The 19,383-nt window shown below is 37.8% G+C and overlaps 1 protein-coding gene and 1 pseudogene across 3 annotated transcripts in view; both read left to right on the top strand.

The window, feature by feature from the left end:
* The window catches only part of DCAF5 (DDB1 and CUL4 associated factor 5), a 90,152-nt gene that overhangs the window by 34,371 nt on the left and 36,398 nt on the right, over nucleotides 1-19,383 (top strand). For all 3 annotated transcript variants that reach the window (XM_015591962.2, XM_006915154.2, XM_006915155.3), the window contains exon 6: nucleotides 15,406-15,619. In XM_015591962.2, the coding sequence (XP_015447448.1) occupies nucleotides 15,406-15,619 (214 nt within the window). The remainder of the gene's footprint in view (nucleotides 1-15,405; nucleotides 15,620-19,383) is intronic.
* LOC112482486 lies at nucleotides 3,814-3,929 on the top strand (annotated as a pseudogene).

Raw genomic sequence — 19,383 nt, 5'->3', positions numbered from 1 at the left:
GAGACTGGATAAGAGAAGACTTCACATATACAAGTGTACATTGCATGTTTGGACAAGGTTTTACTTATTTCATTTAGATTATTTCTGCTGATGTCCTCACAATCATCTTCTCCTTTGTCACTGTTAACATCCCAGTTATATCTTGCTTGGACTGTTGCAGTGGTCTCTGAACAGTTTTCAGACCTGAGATCCTCTAACGTCTAGAGCATTTAGGAAAAGTGAAGTTTCCCCCGCTGTGAACTCTCCTTGTCTCACCCTTTTCATTGCCTATTTTGCTGTCTACTCACTTACCACCTCTCTTCTCTTCTCATATCTTTAGTTGCTGTCAGGAACTCTTAGTTCTGTGACAGGTAACAGTGTCTTGCTTTGACAAGGATAATAAAGAGAATGGTTCTTTCCCACTCAATAATAAAACTAGGGCAAGCCAGGAATTCCTGTAAAGACTTGCCTTATAAGAGGATGCTCTTAAGTGTTGCATGAATGACACATCTGAAATGGGCAGTGAATGCAAATTTATACTATCGGAAAGAAATTATTCTTAGGACCTTGCCTGGCTTTGGGGGCCTCTAGGTTAAATGTCTGTTCTACAGGGCCAATCCTGTTTCTGTAGAGGCTAAATTAAGTGTAACTCCTTGCTCCACCTCATCTCCCCAAATGCTGCGTGATGGTGTGGCTTTCTTATCTCTCCCAGGGGTGAGCGTAGGGATGGAGTGTCCAGGGGCTGCCAAGCCAGGGCCTCACCTATGCCTTACCTCTGCCTTCATTAGTGCCACCTCCCTGCCTCCTCCTCTCCCCACTTCCTCCTCTCCGTGTGCCTCAGAATAAATGGGTTGAGTGCCCAAGGAGGCTATCTGAATGGGAAAGGGAAGTGGGAGGACCTGGGGCGGGTTCTACTCACCCCCCACTGTAATCCATAGGAGCTCTAGCCAGGGCCAGAGAGAGGAGGCCCCTGGCTCTGTGATGTCTTCGCCCCCATTGCTGCTGCTGCTGTCTCATTTTAGCCACCTCTCCTGCTCCATCCCTTTTTCCCCACTGCTGTCCACAGTGAGTAGGAGGAAGGTGAAGTTCCCAACCCTTCTACCTTCCAGGTGTGTGTTACTTGGTTTTTAAATGATTGTTTGGAATAAAACCCTCAAGAAATAAACTTTCAGTGGATACCGGAAAAAAAAAAAAAAAAAAGTGTAACTCTTTGCTTTCTAAACAACCCAGACAATCTTTGCCACATTGCGTTTGAAGGTTGCTCATACTATTATACAGAAAACAGAGCCTGGGATGCAGCTTCAAATGCCGGAAAAAGCTCTGATGTTTTTTGAAACTTTAAAGAATGAGGCTCTCTGGACCTTGGCCACCTCCCTCTCAGAATGCAAGATTATTAGGATAGACAAAGATTTATTAAATTTTTTAAACAGGACCCAAAAAGCACTATGTATGAAAGGAAAAAAATCTAAATTAGATTTCATTCAAATTGAGAACTTTTGTTCATCAAAGACACCATTCATTAAGTGAAAAGATGAGCCAAAGAACAAACCATAATCTGGGGAAAAAATTATTTACATTACATGTATTGAGCAAGAATTCATTCCAGAATAAAGACATAAAAATCAGTAAGTAAAAGATACAAAATTCAATTTTAAAAATGAGCAGAAATGTGGAATAGGCATTTCACAAAAGAAGAGTATCCAAATAGCCAATAAGCTTTTGAGATGTACTCAGCTTCATTACTCATGAGGGAAGTGCAAATTAAAACCACAATGAATTATCACTATACACCCTGAACAGTTAAAATTACAGAGACTGATAGTACCAAATGTTGACAAGGTTGTGGAGCAACTGAAACTCATGCATTTTAGGTGAGTGTAAATTGATAACAACCACTTGGGAAAACTATTTGTCAGTATTGACTAAAGCTAAACATACGACTCCATGACTCAGTAGTCTCACTCTTAGGTGGTATAGCTAAGAGGACATGTTTCCACCTAAGACATGTATAAGAATATTCATAGTTGCTTTATTCATAAAAGCTCAAAGCTTGAAACAACCCAAATGCCCATAAAAGGAGAATGAATAAGCAGAATAGCCATACAATAGAATATTACACAGACTATAAAAAGGAATGAACTGTAGAAAACACATTGACATGAATGAATCTCATAGCCATAATGTTCAGTGAAAGAAGCCAGCTACAAAAGAGTATATGATTCCACTTGAATGCTGTTAAGGGACAGACAGTTTGTCGAAGTTAGGATAGTGGCTACCTCTACAAGGGGTATTGACTTAGGAAGGCATGAGAGAAACTTCTGGGGTTCTATATCTTTATCTGTATGGTAGTTTCATGAGTGTATTTATTGAGCTATCTGCTTAGAATTAATGTGCTTTACTATAAAATACATTAAAGTACTTTGAAGTGCAATAAAATATCTTAAAGTACATTTTAAAAAAAGAATCCAAGGTTACTATTACCTTCAAATGAATATTTACCTTCTTCCCTACGATTTCAGTTGTTGTAGCACTATCACTTGCTCTTTAAGGAGCAGCTTGAAGGGACAAAAGAGGGAGAGAGGAGTCAGGAGGACCCAGAAATTTAGATGGTATTATAGAAAACTGCAAGAGAATAGCTGAGGATCATTTGCAGTTTAGTTGTCAGAATGATTAGCTCTAATCAGGGGACATGCCTAATGGTCAGCCACTCCTTTCTTCTCCCACTCACTCATCTTTACTATCTATGCATACATGTACAATACTCAGGGAAGTGTTCCACCCACTGAAACCTGTAATAAAAGCTTGTTTTCTCCCTCAAACAGTATTCCTTTCTTAACTTTATTCTTATAAATGTCCCCACCACTCTTACAGTCATCCTAGTGGAAATCCTAGCATCCCATTTGTCTTCTGTCTCTTCATCCCTCTGCTATAACCAGTCTTGCTCTCTGTGTTTAGTGCCTGACCACTATTTTTAGTTCTTAAAGCCTCTGTCCTGTTTCAGAGTGATCCATATCCCTCTTTCCATTTAGGTAGGTAGTGCATTGGCTTCTTAACTTGCCTCTTGCTTCTGGCATATAGCATATATCCTTAAACATCACATTTGCCATTACCCTACCCAGGAGCTTTAGTGGCTTCTCAATATTTTTGTTCATGGCCATATTCCCAGAACCTGTTATGTGGGATGCTACAAGAAAAACGTTTTTTGGAATGACTGTATGACCTATTTTACTGGATAAAATAAAACTCTTTAGGCAAGCAGTCTGCCCCTTCTCTGGTGCCAGTGTTCCTTCTTCCCCTGTTTTCCTCTTACACATACAAACAGACATATAGGAAAATCTCTCCTTTTATCTTAATTTTTCTTTACCTATTTATGTCTTAGTTAGCCCTTAAGGTCCAAGATCAAATGGTAGCCCATCAGGGAAAACATCCTTGTTAGATCTCCCTGTTTCGTATTCTTAAAGTTTCCTTTACTTAACTTACTATGTCCCCAGCACCTAGCAATTTTGATATAAGGTATGTGTTGAATGAATGAAGCTTTCTCTTACTTCTAGAGGAAGGGATTGCTCTATTTAGAGCCTCTCTAAAGTACTTATGGTCTGTGGCATTCATATTTCATGTCTCAGTCAATGCTTTTGCTATCATTAGTTATCTTTAATATGACTGTGCCCTACATCCAGCTAGATCAGTATTATGTCCTTGATTTCCTTTCCAGTGCCCAGGAATTACTTCTCAGAAAGGAGGCACCCAGATGTGGTTCCATAGTGTAGTGGTTAGCATGTCTGCTTTACACGCAGAAGGTCCTGGATTTGCACCCCAGGAGAGCCACGGTCCATGGTCTACGGCCATGCCACCCTGAACCAGCCCGATGTCTGATCTCGGAAGCCAAGCAGGGTTGGGCCTGGTTAGTACTTGGATGGGAGACCACCTAGGAAGACCAGGTTATGTAGGCATAAATAATAATAAATAATTTTTAAAAAAAGAAAGGAGACACTTGTCCTAATATGTACTATTACTTGCCATGTTTTTCTGTGGATTTTTAAGGACAAAGCTGTGTTTTATTCATCTTTAATCTCTAGTGCCTAATATACTTTGTATTGAATGAAAGCACAGTGGTTTACTCACCCCAAAATAATCTCTATTTCAAAAACTAGCTTCCTATCTGTAGTGGTTTCTGGACCTATTAATTCCTCAAGTGTAATGACATAAATCAAAATGTCTCTGAGGAATAAACCCTTAGAGGAGGTTGTAAGAGCTCTTGCTGGACTTTGAAAGCCTGTCAGTGTTCTGTTGGGGAACCAGAGATTCGCTTTCTAGCTTTTAGACCACAAGGTGGAGCTCTACAATCAGCTTTGTCCACTGGAATTCACCAGGGCTCTGGTATCCTAACCAAATGATTTGCAAAATTTAGAGGGCATCAAAATCACATGGGGAGCTTGTTAAAGTGCTCCTTTCTGGTGCTCAGACCCAGAGGTTGAATTGTTAATCTGGGTTTGGACCTGTGAATCTGCCATTTTTTAAAACAGATACCCAGGTGATTTAGCAACTGCTTATATTGCAAGATGGAAACCGTAGTTATTCAGAGGTCCTTGTCGAATTTGCTTCTGTGTTCATTTGGACCCAGGGTCTTTGGGCTTTAGGCCAGAGTTTCTCTGTGCCCATTCCTTCTCACGAGGCACAAATGTACCTTTTATAACAAAAGACTTAGCTTCAGACCAGAGCATCTGGGGAATGTCTGCTGAATGAATGGGAGTTCTGGAAGCATGGATCAGTTCGTATCCATCTTTAATACTCCCAAGTCTTATTATTCATAAGAAGGTGATATCAAATCTCTAAATCAAGTAGACTTTCTTATTGTAAACCCCAATTTTTTTTTCTTTTTAAAAAACTTTTTATGGTTAAAGAAGTTTCACACATGTATTAAGGTAGAATAGTAAAATGAACTCAGCTATAGCTATCACCAAGCGCCAATAATTAACTCCTAGACAATCTTATTTATTACTCTGTGATCTCTTTTCCAAATTATTTTGAATCAATTTCCACATAACACGTTTCCTCTGTAAATACTTTAATATGTATCTCTGAAAAAATTCTTTTCTTAATTGAGGTAAAATTTATATAACATAAAATTAACTTTTAAAGTGAAAAATTCACTGGCATTTAGTACATTCACATTGTTGTATACGTTCCACCTCTATCTAGTTTCAAAACATTTTCATCATCCCCAAGTAAAACCCATACCCATTAAGCAGTTACGCCCCAGAGTAATTCTTCCCTCCCACTGACTTCTGGCTACTACAGAGCTGCTTTCTGTCTCTGTGGATTTACCTGTTCTGGGTATGTCATATATCATGTGAACTTTTGTCTGGCTTCTTTTATTTACCATAATGTTTTCAAAATTTATGGCATTGTAGCATACATCAGTACTTCATTCTTTTTTATGGCTGAAAAATATTCTTTTGTATGGCTATACCACATTTTGTCTATTCACCCATTGATGGACATTTGAGTTGTTTCCACCTTTGGCTATTATAAATAATTCTACTATTAACATTCATGAATGAGTATTTGTTTGAGTACCTGCTTTCAGTTCTTTTGGGTCTATACCGAGGAATGGAATTGCTGGGTCATATGGTAATCAATCCTATGTTAAACTTTTTGGGGAACTGCCGAATTACTTTCCATGAAAAAATAATTCTTTTTAAAAATAAAACCACAATGTTAATATCACACCTAAAAATTTAACAATAATTCTTTGATCTAGTTGCGTATTTAATTAGTGTTTAAATTTCCTTAATTGTCTCATGAATGAATTGGTTTTTATGAATCAGGATTTAAATAAGGTAATACAAAGCAAAATTTAGCTGAGATGGCTTCTAAGTGTCTTTTCATATATAGGCACTCCTGCCTCTTAATATTTTTCTTGTAAATATATTTGTTAAATAAACTGGATTGTTTATCTTACGGAATTTCTCACATTTTAGATTATACTGATTGCATTCTTATACTGTTATTTAATATATTCCCTCCAACCTTAGTTTTGTTCATAAATTGGTATTAGATCTAGAGGCTTGAACAGATTAAGGTTTCATTTTATTTCATTTTATTTTATTTTTTGGTAACAAAAATATTTCATAGATGGTGTTGTGCACATCCATAAAGAAGCCCAAAATGCCTAGTTTTGTCTCCTTTTGTTTTAAAATACATTGACCAGCTTCTTAGTTTAGCTTTTTAAAATACAAGTAATGCTGGTGAAGATGTGGAGAAACTGGATTACTCATACTTTGCTGGTGGGAATGTACAATAAATAATACCAGCCACTGTGGAAAATAGTTTGGTAGTTCCTTTATAAATTAAAAATGCACTTACCACATGATCCACTGTTGCACTTTTGGACATTTAACCAGGAGAGATGAAAACTTATGTTCATACAGAAACTTGTGTATAAATGTTTATAGCAGCTTTATTTATAATAGCTAAAAGCTGGAAGCTACCCATGTGTCTTTCAATGGGTGAATAGTTTTAAAAAGCTGTGGTACATTTATACCATAGACTCCTACTTAGTAATAAAAATCAGTGAACTATTGACACATGCAACAATTTGGATTAACTTTAAGGGAATTATGCTGCATGAAAAAGCCAGTCTCAAAAGGATACATGCTGTATGGTTCCATTTATATAACATTTATGAAATAATATAATTATAGAGATGAAGAACAGATTAGTGGTTGCCAGGTGTTAGGGATGGGAGTAGAGGGGGTGGATGTGACTATAAAAGGATAGTATGAGGGAGTCTTGATGTGATGGTACAGATAAGTATCTTAATTATGGTGGTAGTTACTTGCAGCTATACACGTGATGCAGTTGTATAGAGCTACACACACACATATACACACAGTGCATGTATAACTGACAAAATCTGAATAAGCTCTGTAGATCATATCAATAATTTTTTCTGGTTTTGATGTTAACTATAGTTGTGCAAGATGATAACATTGGGAGAGACAGGGTAAAGGTACAAAGGACCTTCTTGTACATTTCTTTGCAACTTCCTCTGAGTTTATAATTATTTCAAAATAAAAAGTTAAAAAATACCAGTAATACATAATAATATTCTCCTTTTAAAACTGTCAGTAAGGCTAAAGTCCCTCTGACTACCTCTTCCAGTCCTGGAGCCTTGCTCCCTTCCTCTAGGGTAATGATTGTTAGGAGTTTTTGGTATATGCTTCCAGAACTTTTTCTTTGCTTTCATATGTACCCATAGAAAATATATAGCATTGTTTCTATATGCATATTTGTTTTTCACACAATTATTCTACTACCGTACAATTATTCTACAACTTGACTTTTTCACTCATCAGTATGCATTGGGAATTAATCCATACATTAATGTATCCAGATTTATCTTGTTCTTTTGTCAGTAAAGAACTTGAGTCAGCTCTCTGGCTCTTTCTGTTAAAAGTGTAGATTTTTCTTTTTATAAAGTCTTTTGTGACAACTCCCACTTCTGTCTCCCCAGTGGAGGGTAGATATTCTTCCTGTTTCCTGCAGCACATGTCCCCCTTATTACAACACTTTTCACGTTATAGAAGGAAATTGATGGTTTTCTTGTCCCACATTAGTCCTTCCTTGAGTGTGTCATCTTCATCTTATTTCATTTTTGAATCTATGCGCCTAGCACAGTGCCTAGAATAGTTAGCAGGTATTCAATAAATATTCAATAAATGCTTGCATGAATAAATACATTACTGAACTATTGGGAAAGGTACAAAGTGAATGGCTTAGATGAAGCCTTCTGACCGTGATGTACTGTTATCTGATGCTATTCTTTTTATTGGGTGGAATAATTCATCTCCACAGTATTCTGTCAAATCTTGTTGAACCAAGCAGCAGAAAAAAACTTGCTGGTCCTGTTTCTATCTATTGTGTAGTCAGGGCCTAGTCAGATAACCACTTAGGAACTTGGTCTCTTCCACTGTGAAATGAGAATAACGTTACCCTACTGTCTATCTTATAGAATTATTGTAAGGATTAGGTAATACAATGTACACACAAAGATTTTGGATGTTAAATTTAACGAAGAACTTGTTTCTTCTTCAGGGGTACCTGTTGTGATACAATTCCTTCAGTGAATTCTTCATAATTTGAACTTTTTATTTTGCAATCATAGGTTTGACCACTTACATTTTATTGGTTATTATCTGTATATTTTAGACAGGGACTTCTTAGTATACTCTCAGTAATCTTGGTTTCATTTACCAATGAATTTACCCAAGTCCGAAAGACTTTCTAAGAACATTAATAATGTTTCTGGATTCTACATAAAATACTTTGTGTTTTGAATGCAAATATACAGCTTTGCCATTTATTTATAGATACTTTGGAAGTGGGATGGTGGATCTGCAGAAAGAAATCCAACCGAGTATAGTTTCAGACCTAACCTGGTGATTGTGTCCAGTGCTAACCAAGGCCGGTTTACTAATTAGAAAGCTACCAAGGGAAGGATATTATTTGCCCTCATTGAGAAAGATGGTGAGGGATACTGAAATTTTCAGTCCTTTGAAAATTTTTATTTGACTATCATTATATGAATTTAAAGTAATGATTTAATTTCAAATTTAGCATATGCACCAGAATTCTGTGGGTCAGGATATTATTTGAAGTTTCCTCGAAAAAGCTCTTTAAATTCCCTACTCTCATTCATTTCTCAAAGCTATTTTCTGTGGTCCCTAGTTAAAGAGAGAGTATGTATGAGATGGCATTTTAAAATAATGCATTCCATTTTCTTCTGTTTATAAAAGTAGTTCATGTTCATTGTAGAAAAACTTGGAAAATAAAATGAAAAGTAGAAAAATTATTAAATGGTACCTAAGTCCTATAGTCTAATTAATGTATCTTCTTGTTCTCAGAACATCCATCAGTCTGAATGTTTATCACTATTTTGTTTTTAAATATAATTGGGCAGGGCATATTTTCAAAATCTGTGAAATTCACTGGCCATTTTCTGAAACCCGATAGATGAGTTTTCTTTTTTAAACTTGTAATTGACTTCCTAAAATTTAATTATTAATTTCCCTTTTGAACTTTTATTCTGCAAATTATATATAAGATATAATTAAGGCACCTGTTTACCAAACTCTTCCTTCTTGTTGGCTACTTATTAGCAGATAGATGAATTTGATTCACTTGAAGGATACATGGCAGTGTCACCTGAAGAGGGAGAGACCTGGATGGTCAGTGGCAAATCATTTTACTTTCCGGGCCAGTAGAAAAGGGTTTGAATCAGATGATCTCCAAGCCTCCTCTTATTTTTCTAATTTTATGCTGCTCTGCTGCTTGCCTCTCAAGATTAGGTTTTATGGGCAATCAGGAGCCATGAGAATCTTGGTAGAGCCTTTTTTTTTTTTAATGTTCTAAATCAGGGTTTTTCATACTGCTGCTCATGATCAGTTAGATCATGCATTCAACAGCTGTTTATTGAATGCCTATTATGTGTCTGGCACTGGTTAAGCACTTGGGATACACAAGGAAAAGATATAAAAGCTAATATTCTAGTGGGAAAGGACAACTAGGAAAAAAATAAAATATATACAAACACATGGTATGTAAGTTGGTGATTTATGTAGAAAAAAAATAAAGCTGTCAAAGGAGACAGAGAATATTGAGGACGTTGCATTTTTGCATAGGGTATCATGAATAAAGAAGTGAGTGAGTGAACCATGCTCATATCTGGGGAGGAACATCCGGAGTTGCAGGATCTGCAGCACAAAGGCCCTGAAGCAGAAGCATGCCTGATATGTTCTAGGAACAGTAAGGAGCCATTATGACAGTAGAGTAAGGTGAGCTCTGGGAGGTGGAGTCAGAGAGAGACAGAAGGGATGAGAGTAGGGAGGGTATTTCAGGGCCTTGTTGGCATTGTAAAGAATTTGCTTTCTATTGTGGTTGCAATTGGGAGCACTGTGGAATTTTCAGCAAAGTAATGAGTAATGATGTGATCTGCCTCAATGTGGTTCATCATCCCTCTGGCTATTTTCTTCAGGATAAACTGAAGCATGGACCAAGAGTGGAAGTAAGGAGTCAGGTAGGAAGTTCTTTCAGTGATCCAGTGGGTCATAAAATCAATTTAGATGTTACAGTATTTATTAAATAAAAAAATACAGAATAGAAAATCAATGCATTGCATATAGTAGGTGGCAAGTATTGTTTAATGAATTTATACTAAATAAGTGTAGTTATACTGAGATACAGTATAAAATGTACTTATTACAAAAGGTTACTGTAAAAAAAAGTTTGAAAGTCGTTATTCTAGCACATTTATATTATTGCCAACTCGAGGTGACTTTGGTTTTTGGACATATTATGTGACTTTTAGAACTCCAAACATCAAGGAGAAGCCTGGTATTCAATCTGAGAAGCAGGCCCCAAGAAACAATCCCAGCAGAGAAATGTTCTTATAATGGCCCTAAACACAGGCATTATTGGTGGCTCCCATATGAAACAGGCTATCTTCCTATAATTGTGTCTCATCAGTTAGCAGTTTGGCCTTCTCACCCCTTTCCTTTATGTTCCCCTCCTCTCATTTTTGCATAAGAGTCCTTGATAGAAGGTACCAAATTGTAATTTTTATTTTCAGACCCTTTTATACTTAGGATTTTTTCCAGAATTTGCCTCTTTCCTCTTTAACATTTCTCTAGCTTTGTGGCCTTGTACCCTATTAGCCAGCACAATCATTCCAGTGCCTTCTGCCATCAGAAGGGACTGCCTGTTTACCTGCATAAAATACTCACCCACTTCTTCTGCACTGTTATAGTTGCTATAGCAACTGGCATTTCAATCTTCCTTCCTTCCTCCTGCTTTTTTCTTCCTCCTGCCAACCACTATTCATTAAACTCCCTTCCCAGTTTTTTACAATGTGAGGTCAAGGCTGATGCTATGTCACATCTTTCAGGAGGTAGAACCAGGAATAGTTTTAAGATGAAGATTAAATGGCTGTTTACAAACCCCCCGCTATTTTCTGCAGTTTGAGGTGAAAGGTTTTGTTTTTTTTTTTTTAATAAACCAGGCCATCTGATTAACTGAAATGACTAAATGTTGAGTCCCTGTGTGAAAGTCATGAGTGTTCTAGGACAAATCTGTAATGGTACTGACTCTTAATTTATTTTGAAATCTTGGTTAGTTCTGCGTGGCTTTTGGTTATCTTTGGGTCAAAGGCAAAAACTTGGGCTCTAGGTCACCCAGCTGCGAGCATGGAAGATGATGATTAGAAGCACTGCAATGTGTGTCATCCATGTTTGCCTTGTGGAGGAACTGAAATGCCATTTGATTATCAGAAAATAAGTTTGTTCAATCACAGATCCCAATGTGTTCTTTTCAGGCTGCTTGTCCAACAGTTCGGGTTTCCTCTAGAGAAGTCTCAGTCTTGGAACTGAGGATTATGTTAGAAAAAACAAAAGAGAAAGCCCAGGTTCTTCTTCTAACTTATGTAAATAAGAAATAGTTCAGGGATCACTGGGACCTGGAACACACTTGACTGGAACTGGTATGGACCAAGACTCCATGAACTTGTTTACTTTTTACCTAATTCTAATGTCTTCTAGGATTTGTCATGGTCCATGGGTTGTGTTATAGGAAGTACAAAACGTACCATATTCCTTATAGGTCATCCTGTCCTAAGGCAGAAACTGGAGGAGAGAGATTTTCCCTCTCTTATAGGATCTTGATTTTGCCTCCCTGGTTGTATGGTACCAGATCTAATGTCTGTGATTTGAAATAGCAGTGCCTTGTCTCCAAACATTTCACAGGTCTTATGAAACTTTCACATAGAAGTGAGGGGGAAATTCATGCCAGTGGGCTTTGGAAAGTATTGTTGGAAATCTAGTTTTATGGAGCCTGATCTGGGAAACTTTATTGATGCTCTGTCTTGCGCTTCTGGACAGGATACTCCTAATCACATTCCCTGGAAATAGTCTTAGTTTGTTTCTCTTGTGTTCCAAGACCAAGTACTTTGTAAAATGTTATTTTTATCCCACCCGAGCAATAAGAAAGTCCAATTGAGTATTTTTGAGAGTCAAGAAAACCAGGAGGCCACACCAGTGAAGAAATATTTTCCTGATGTTTTGAGGTTCTCTTGCTTTTCATCCTGGGTCTTTTGCATGCTGACCCTTGGATCACCTCCTGCCCTGTTCTTGTTGCATTTTATGACAAATCCTGGATTGAGAATAGATTTATTGCTCTTATTTTTTATTGGTTTATTTTATGTTTTTACTGCTTTTATTTTTTTATAGGTATATTTTGATTTGAACTCATTTTAACTTGTTGCTAGTCCTTTCAAGGTACTGCTTATCTCATTTGGATGTGTAATGGTGGCCATTTCTCTGGAGGAGTGGAGATAGTGGCATCTCCATTATCAAGATCAGAGTCTAGAAAGCACGTTAGGATTGAGGCATTCTTGTTATGTACAGGTATCCTCAGTTCTCCAAGAGAAAATGAGAAACAACTTCTCCATCAGGAGACGACGTATTGAGGACAGGAAAAAACATTTCAAGCATTGTTGGTGGAAAGGAATTGGAGTCTTTTCTGCTAATAGACATGGGCTGTAAAAAGTGCCATATAGTGTGATTGGCTTTTCACTGAGTCTTTAGTAACCTGCTTTCTCTCCAACTGGTTTCCTCCCCTAACCTTCCCCCACCCCCCAATTCCAAAATGGAACCCTGTTTCTCAAAGTGTGGTCTAAAAGTCATATACATCAGAATTAATTTGGGTTGCTTTTTAAATTCAATTTCCTGGGCCCGCTTCTCAGATTGAATTAGAATATCTGAGAGTGGACTTTTTAAAGAGTCCCAGATGATTTTCTCATGCACTTTATACTTAGAACTATAAACTATAGGATCTTTGACATTATCTTTTTATCTTGACTGTGAAGGCAAACTACTTCTAAGCCTTTTCTTTCTACTGAATTAGATCAGGCTTACCATTCTCATTAGGAGGAGCCAGCTGCAGAAGCCCTGCTGAGATATTACTATTAACATAGCTCACTTTCTGAATTTCTGGTGTCATTCTATCCCTCTAGAAGGATTGAAATTTGCGCCCAAACAGGAAGTATTCAGTTTTAGTTGCTGCTACTCTTCAGATAGCACCCCGAAACAGTCTAGGAGCAACATTCCTATGTACCTACTCTCTCTGTGTGAGAAAGAGGAGTTCTTTGCCTAGAAGCATGGGCAAGAAAAAAGTTTGTGACTCTCCGAGGAGACTCCTGTAGAGTGACCAGATTGCAAACATAGGTCAAGGAGTTTGGGTGGGGATGGAATGGGTCTCGATGCCTGTTCTGGGCAGACTCCTACAGGCCTGACTAGAATCTACAGAGGAAGTTTTTGTTAACAGATGGAAAGGGCGTTTGCCAGAGGCCCCAGCTTTCCTGTCAGGGATGCCTGAGCTGATACAAACCCCTGCTATTATGGCTGGTGGGGCTGGCCAAGTTTCTTTTTGTTGATTCTTGTTTCCACCCCCAACTCCTCTTCAATCCTATAGATGCTGATTTATTTGCACACTCCATGCTGATCTTGGATTGAAAGCCTCTCATTGTTTTTGAGCTCAATGTTTAGATAACACCCTGTAAAGGAAATGCCTGGACTCTAACAGCCCCAGTCATTCATTCTTTGTTTGTGAGTGAGTGTGGCCTGTGTTTAGGGCCATTATAAGAACATTTCTCTGCTGGGATTATTACTTGGGGCCTGCTTCTCAGATTGAATACCAGGCTTTTCCTTAATGTTTGGAATTCTAAGGACTGTTTTCTAAGTCTCTTCTCTCTCCTGCCATTCCAATCATAAGAGAATTAAAGTCTACTTTGCCCAAGACTTGTTTCACTCATAGCTGGAATACCAGAGCCTTCTTCCCTCTGGTGAGAAGGCTGTTTGGGGGGACAGGGGAGTGACTGGCTAGCGGTGGTACAGACTGTTTTTATGGCCAGGCCAGATTGGCAGCTGCCTTTGCACTGTGATTTCAGGTGCTCTTTTCCCCATGGGATTTCTCTTTCTTGTTCCCTTAATCTTCCCCATTACTCTCTTGCCAAAAAAGAAAATATGTTATCTTCTTTTAATATTAAATCTCTTCTGGTAGCATATAGCTTTTTAAGTTTTCACTTGGTAAAATGCTATTAAAACTTCTTCTTTAAAAATGTTTCAGATAAACCCGCTTGACTCTCATTTAGGTATCTTGAGGCGCTTTTTAGCTCTTTGATTCCCTAGAATTTATAAACTTTTTTTTCTAAAACTACTAGGGTCACTTCCTTTCCATGACAATGACTGTGTGAGACAGAATTGGTAGTTCTGATGTGGCATTCATTTCTGCAGCATCTCCGATGCATATTTTTAACCTCATTTTCCTACCAGTAATATAATGCTCCAAGAACTGAAGAAGAAAAAGTTGGTTGTGACACAGTGAGCAGTCATCCCTCCATGATAAAATAATGTCCAGGTAATGAAGGATATTGACTACAAGAAAGATAAAACACAAACATACGCATACAACTGTTAGTATGGTATAATTGTGAATGTTCATGCCATCTTAATCACTGTAAAATTGAAAGTGTCTTCTGAGTCATCAGAAGAAATTATTTGGAATCACACTGTGTGACTTTTAAAAAATATGAACATTATGAACCTACAGAAAAATATTAGGTGGTAAACCAGAACATACTACTCTCTAGTGAAGCTGGATAAATGCAATTATATATATTAACCAAATATAATTCAAAGCTAAATATAAACTTGTTGGAAATTGTAAAGAGAAACAAGTCATCTTGCTTTTCCGATTGTTGTAACTGATTGCGCTGCATTGAAAATTTTTCTTTAGTATTTACTCTTGAGTCATGCTGTATAGAATATAAAAATTCTCTGAACAGATTAAAAATTGAAAAATACTGCTTACATAATAAAGTGATTATTATTGAAGAGATATTCAGAATAAGCTATAAAGTATTTGTTTTTCTTTCTAATGGGTCTTGAATCTCTCCCTTAAATACCATCCATGGTTAGCCAGTTAGAGTAGACATGGCTCACCTCCCAGGGTCTTGACAAGTATCTACTTGATTCTGAAGTTAGCTCGGGTAAATGAAATAACTGATTATTTTAATATGTCTTCTTTCAAGATGCTCCTGTTATCCTTTTCCTGTAAATTTACTGGCAATTCAACTTTTGGAGATCGAAAAGGGGAACTGACAGGTTAAATAACTTTCGTTTATGTAATCAAGGAGCTACTCCTATCATCATTACCTTCTAGCCTACTTCACAGAAATACCTTTCTGCCAAAATTCAGATGTACAAGCTTGACGGGAGGTCCTGGACACATGTTGAAAAGAAATGAGTGTGGTGTGTTTTGCAGACGCTTGTCCAGCCTGTCTCATGCCCAATCCCTGTGCTTTGTGTCTTCCAGTTCTCTCTTACGCTATGGTGGCAACCTATCCCTTCAAAGTGCCATGAGTGTACGATTCAATAGCAATGGGACCCAGCTCCTGGCTCTGAGGCGTCGCCTGCCCCCTGTGCTGTATGACATCCACTCCCGCCTGCCTGTATTCCAGTTTGATAATCAGGGTTACTTCAACTCTTGTACCATGAAAAGCTGCTGTTTTGCAGGAGATCGTGACCAGGTAAGAGCCTTTTGCCTCCTGCATCCCACACTCATGCTTTCCTCTCAGATTGCTCTTTCTGTACTGGTCTTTATTTCTTTTTAGCATCATGTCAGATAGAAACAATCGAGGGGTATCAGTAAGTGTCTGAGGGTGTATCTGGCTTAATAGTGAGTTTCTTCTTTAGAGCTGGCATTGAGTAATATGAGGCACACACCATAAACCAAGGCTGACCGCAGTATAGTTCTGAGCAACCTAGCTCTGCCAAGTTTCTGAACGAATTTTAAGATTCTAAGAATATGTCATTTTAAAAGAAAGGAAGAAGTCCATGAAAAATTAGCCTACCAAAAAAAGAGAGACTTTATTTTTTTGGTATCAATAAAATATAATAATGAATGGAACACCCTAAGTACCATCCAAGAGACATATATCCTGAATGACCCCTTGGGGTGGCATCTTTTTCTTGGATGAAATGGGCTGAGCAGCTTTTTTGAGAGGAAGCCAGATGCTGACTCTTTTTCTTTTATTGCCAGCATCACAACTGGGAAGGAGAACCCAAGCTGTGTTTCCAGCCTTTTTACAGTCTCCCTGGGAATCAGGATACTGATATTGACTTAGCACTGGCAGTTTAAAAACATACTTACATTCTTGACTATCTGTCTTGGCTATAGAATTTCTGAAATGGGTGTCAGAGGACCAGTTGGACTTGGCTGAATAATCAAGCTGAATAAAGACAAATATAAAGAAAGAATGATCAAAGAAACAAATAGATTATTTTTCTTTTCCAACACAACAAATCTTATTGCTGTTTCACATTTCGATTAGAAAAAGAGAAACCTTATCCTCTTGCTAATGCTTAGTGTTCCCTTTGGGTCCATCAACTATGTCATATTGCATGCTGTATTCCACCTCTTTAGAGTTATTTGTTGACCAGGGGCATACGAGAAATGGTTCTTTGAGAACTTGTGAAGTCCCTGCTTCTTGAAGGCACTAGCTAGGACTTTTCTTCCTAGACTAAGGTTGCTAGAAGCTCCCCAGCGTTATAGTTTAAAGATTGGTATATTTAGTAGAAGCACAGTAAATGCTTATTGAATTGAGTTGAATGTGAAAGAATCTGAAAAAGATATTTTAAGTTGTCCAGGCTAGGGATTTCCCTTCTTGTAAATAGAGAAAATATATCCAAATTCAGAATTATATTCTTGTTGGAATCTTAGGGCCTGCTTAGCTGTGATCCACACTTGAAACCACTAGGTGCCCTCAGTTATATAAGCTCCTTGGAGAGGCCACAATGCCTGAATGACTTTGTTTTTACAGGCAATTTGTTTCTTGGGTGGGAAGAAACAGTTTCTAGAGATGATCGGACTCATGATAGAACAGATAATTGTCTGTTCTGCAGAATGGTTGATGTAGTTTCATTTAGCTGTGGAAATAACAACCATGCCTCACTTTCTCTCTCTTCCTGGCTTCCTTATTTCCTTTCTTCTTTGCTTTTACTGATTACTCATCTTCCGTCAACTTTTTATGTATGTATGAGATCCTTATTTCATTTAACAATAAAGAGTAGTCACTAGATATAATGGTTTATTAGGCTTTTTACCAGAAACACAGGTACTCAGGGAAAGGTGAAAGAGGTGAAGAAGAATGGATGTTGTGTTTTCTTTCAATTCCTATATTAACAGCCAGAACCTGTCTGCGTGGAGTCCTTAAAAGACTCAGAATAAAGGCCTCTAGCCATTGTGTAGAGCACCTAGACTGATTTCTTAACCTTGGCTTTATCAACATTTTGGTCAGATAATTCTTTGTGTGTGGGACTGCCCTGTGCATCATAGGATAGTAGCATCCCTGGCCTCTCTCCACTAGATGCCAGTAATATCTCCCCCAGCCATCTTCAGACAACCAAAAATGTCTCCAGACATTACCAGATGTCCCCAGGGTGAGGTGAGATTGCCCCAGGTTGAGAACCTCTGACCTAGATTGTAATTACCCATATTCCCCAGATACACTGGGACAGGTAGTACTATAGGTAGAGCCATACAGGGTATTTTGTGATGGTCCTGATTATGTACATTGATAAGACGTAGTTGTTTTTGCCTTTTGAGTTATATGTAATGATAAAAACATTGACTAGCTTTTGATTGTCTCTGTTCAGATTTGACTCATTTATTATTTGTGACTTTTGTTCTGTGGGAAGAGTTTGTGATTATGGGTACTATATCCTCTCTGACAAACTAGACTGCTTTTTAGTTGGGGTAAGTGGTTTTCTGTTGATGAAGGAGGATGAGAAGTCATTGAATCTAGCTTTGGATCAGTTTCAGAGTTAAAGTCTTTAAAATCTGTTTGTATTCCCCATATAGGTTAGTAAAAGTATATAACCTAAGGAATAGGAAGTACAGAGATTTATGTTTGCCCGTGTTGTTCACTCTTTGGGGACTAAGAAATGTAGCTGATTTGACATTGTCTTGTCTCCAATGCCTGGCACACAGTGAGAGCATTGTAAATATTTGTTTAAGTGAGTCTTGAGTCCTTTGGTGAATGTGTGGGTTTTAGCTATTGAGGCCTACAGCTTCTCTAACTGTAAATCAAGGTTGGTAAGTACTATTTTTCCTGTTCAAATTCCAGGGTTTGGGGAGGATGAATTAAATAATGGATTTTCAGTGAAACTAATCTTCTGAGCTTATACTTTTTAAGTGTGGCATAGGAGGCCAAACTTCATGTCTTATTCCTGGAACATGTCTCTCGAAGGTGATTTATAGACTCTGACTTACCACACTCATGGCTAAAGCAGCAGCTGCCGCGGTTACAGTATAATCTGCAGGACTGACATGCATAGTCTTTGACTAGTCCAGACAGCATCCTTTTTACTGCCTTCAAATTCCAAAACTTACCCTTTCCATATATTGGTCTTTATATTTGATCTTGTTCTTGTATACTTTGAGAACACCCACAGCCCGAGGCTCTGTGCTCTGGAATTCTTCATTTAGTCATAGGCTGGGTAACCATCCCAGAGAGAAATTTGAGAATTTCCATAATAGGAATGAACATGGTCAGGAACAGCACTAAGTGACCTATCTATCTGAGACAGTCTTCTGGCTTTCAATTACAATGAGATTAGTCAGTCCACACAAATGGATGCAGATTTTGTGCCAGAGGGCCTGTACTTCCTTTTAGCCGATCCTAGGTGATTTATTAGCCTCAAAACGAAATTAACATTTCAAGAAATTGGACTCAGGGAATAAAGTGTGAAATAGACTGAGCCTACCTTGTGTCTACCCTATGCTCATTGTGTCATTGTATATAAATGCTAATTATAGACCTATTAGAGATCATTTTGTATAAACCTTTTACAGATGGGAAAACTAAGGCTTAAAGAGTTTAGGTACACAAGTCAAGACATATACAAGTTTATAGCAGAGCCAGGACTAGAACCCAGATTTTTGAGCTCTCAGTAGAGATCCCTTTTTACTATACAAACAGTTGTAACAAAATGCCACAGTAGCAAGGCAAGCAGCAAAAATAAAGTGAATTGAGCTAGAAGTTAATAGGGAGTGGTGAGGACTGTGGCCAACTGAAGAGCCCACCCCATCTAAATCTAAATGAACCCCATCTGAAGCTTTGACTCAGCTTCAGACTATTGTTGCCACAAGGGCCTCTGTTTTTTTCCAAAGTTAGCCAGAAATAAAAAAATTATATGTGAAGTTTCCTGATTTTTAAGTATTGCAACAAATTTATACTTTACTATATGGATAAAACAAATCTGTGCACCATACCTGTTCTGCGCTAGAGCC

This window comes from Pteropus alecto, unplaced genomic scaffold (assembly GCF_000325575.1).
Source record: "Pteropus alecto unplaced genomic scaffold, ASM32557v1 scaffold276, whole genome shotgun sequence".
NCBI lineage: Eukaryota > Metazoa > Chordata > Mammalia > Chiroptera > Pteropodidae > Pteropus > Pteropus alecto.
This window is presented reverse-complemented; position numbering and strand designations above follow the sequence as displayed.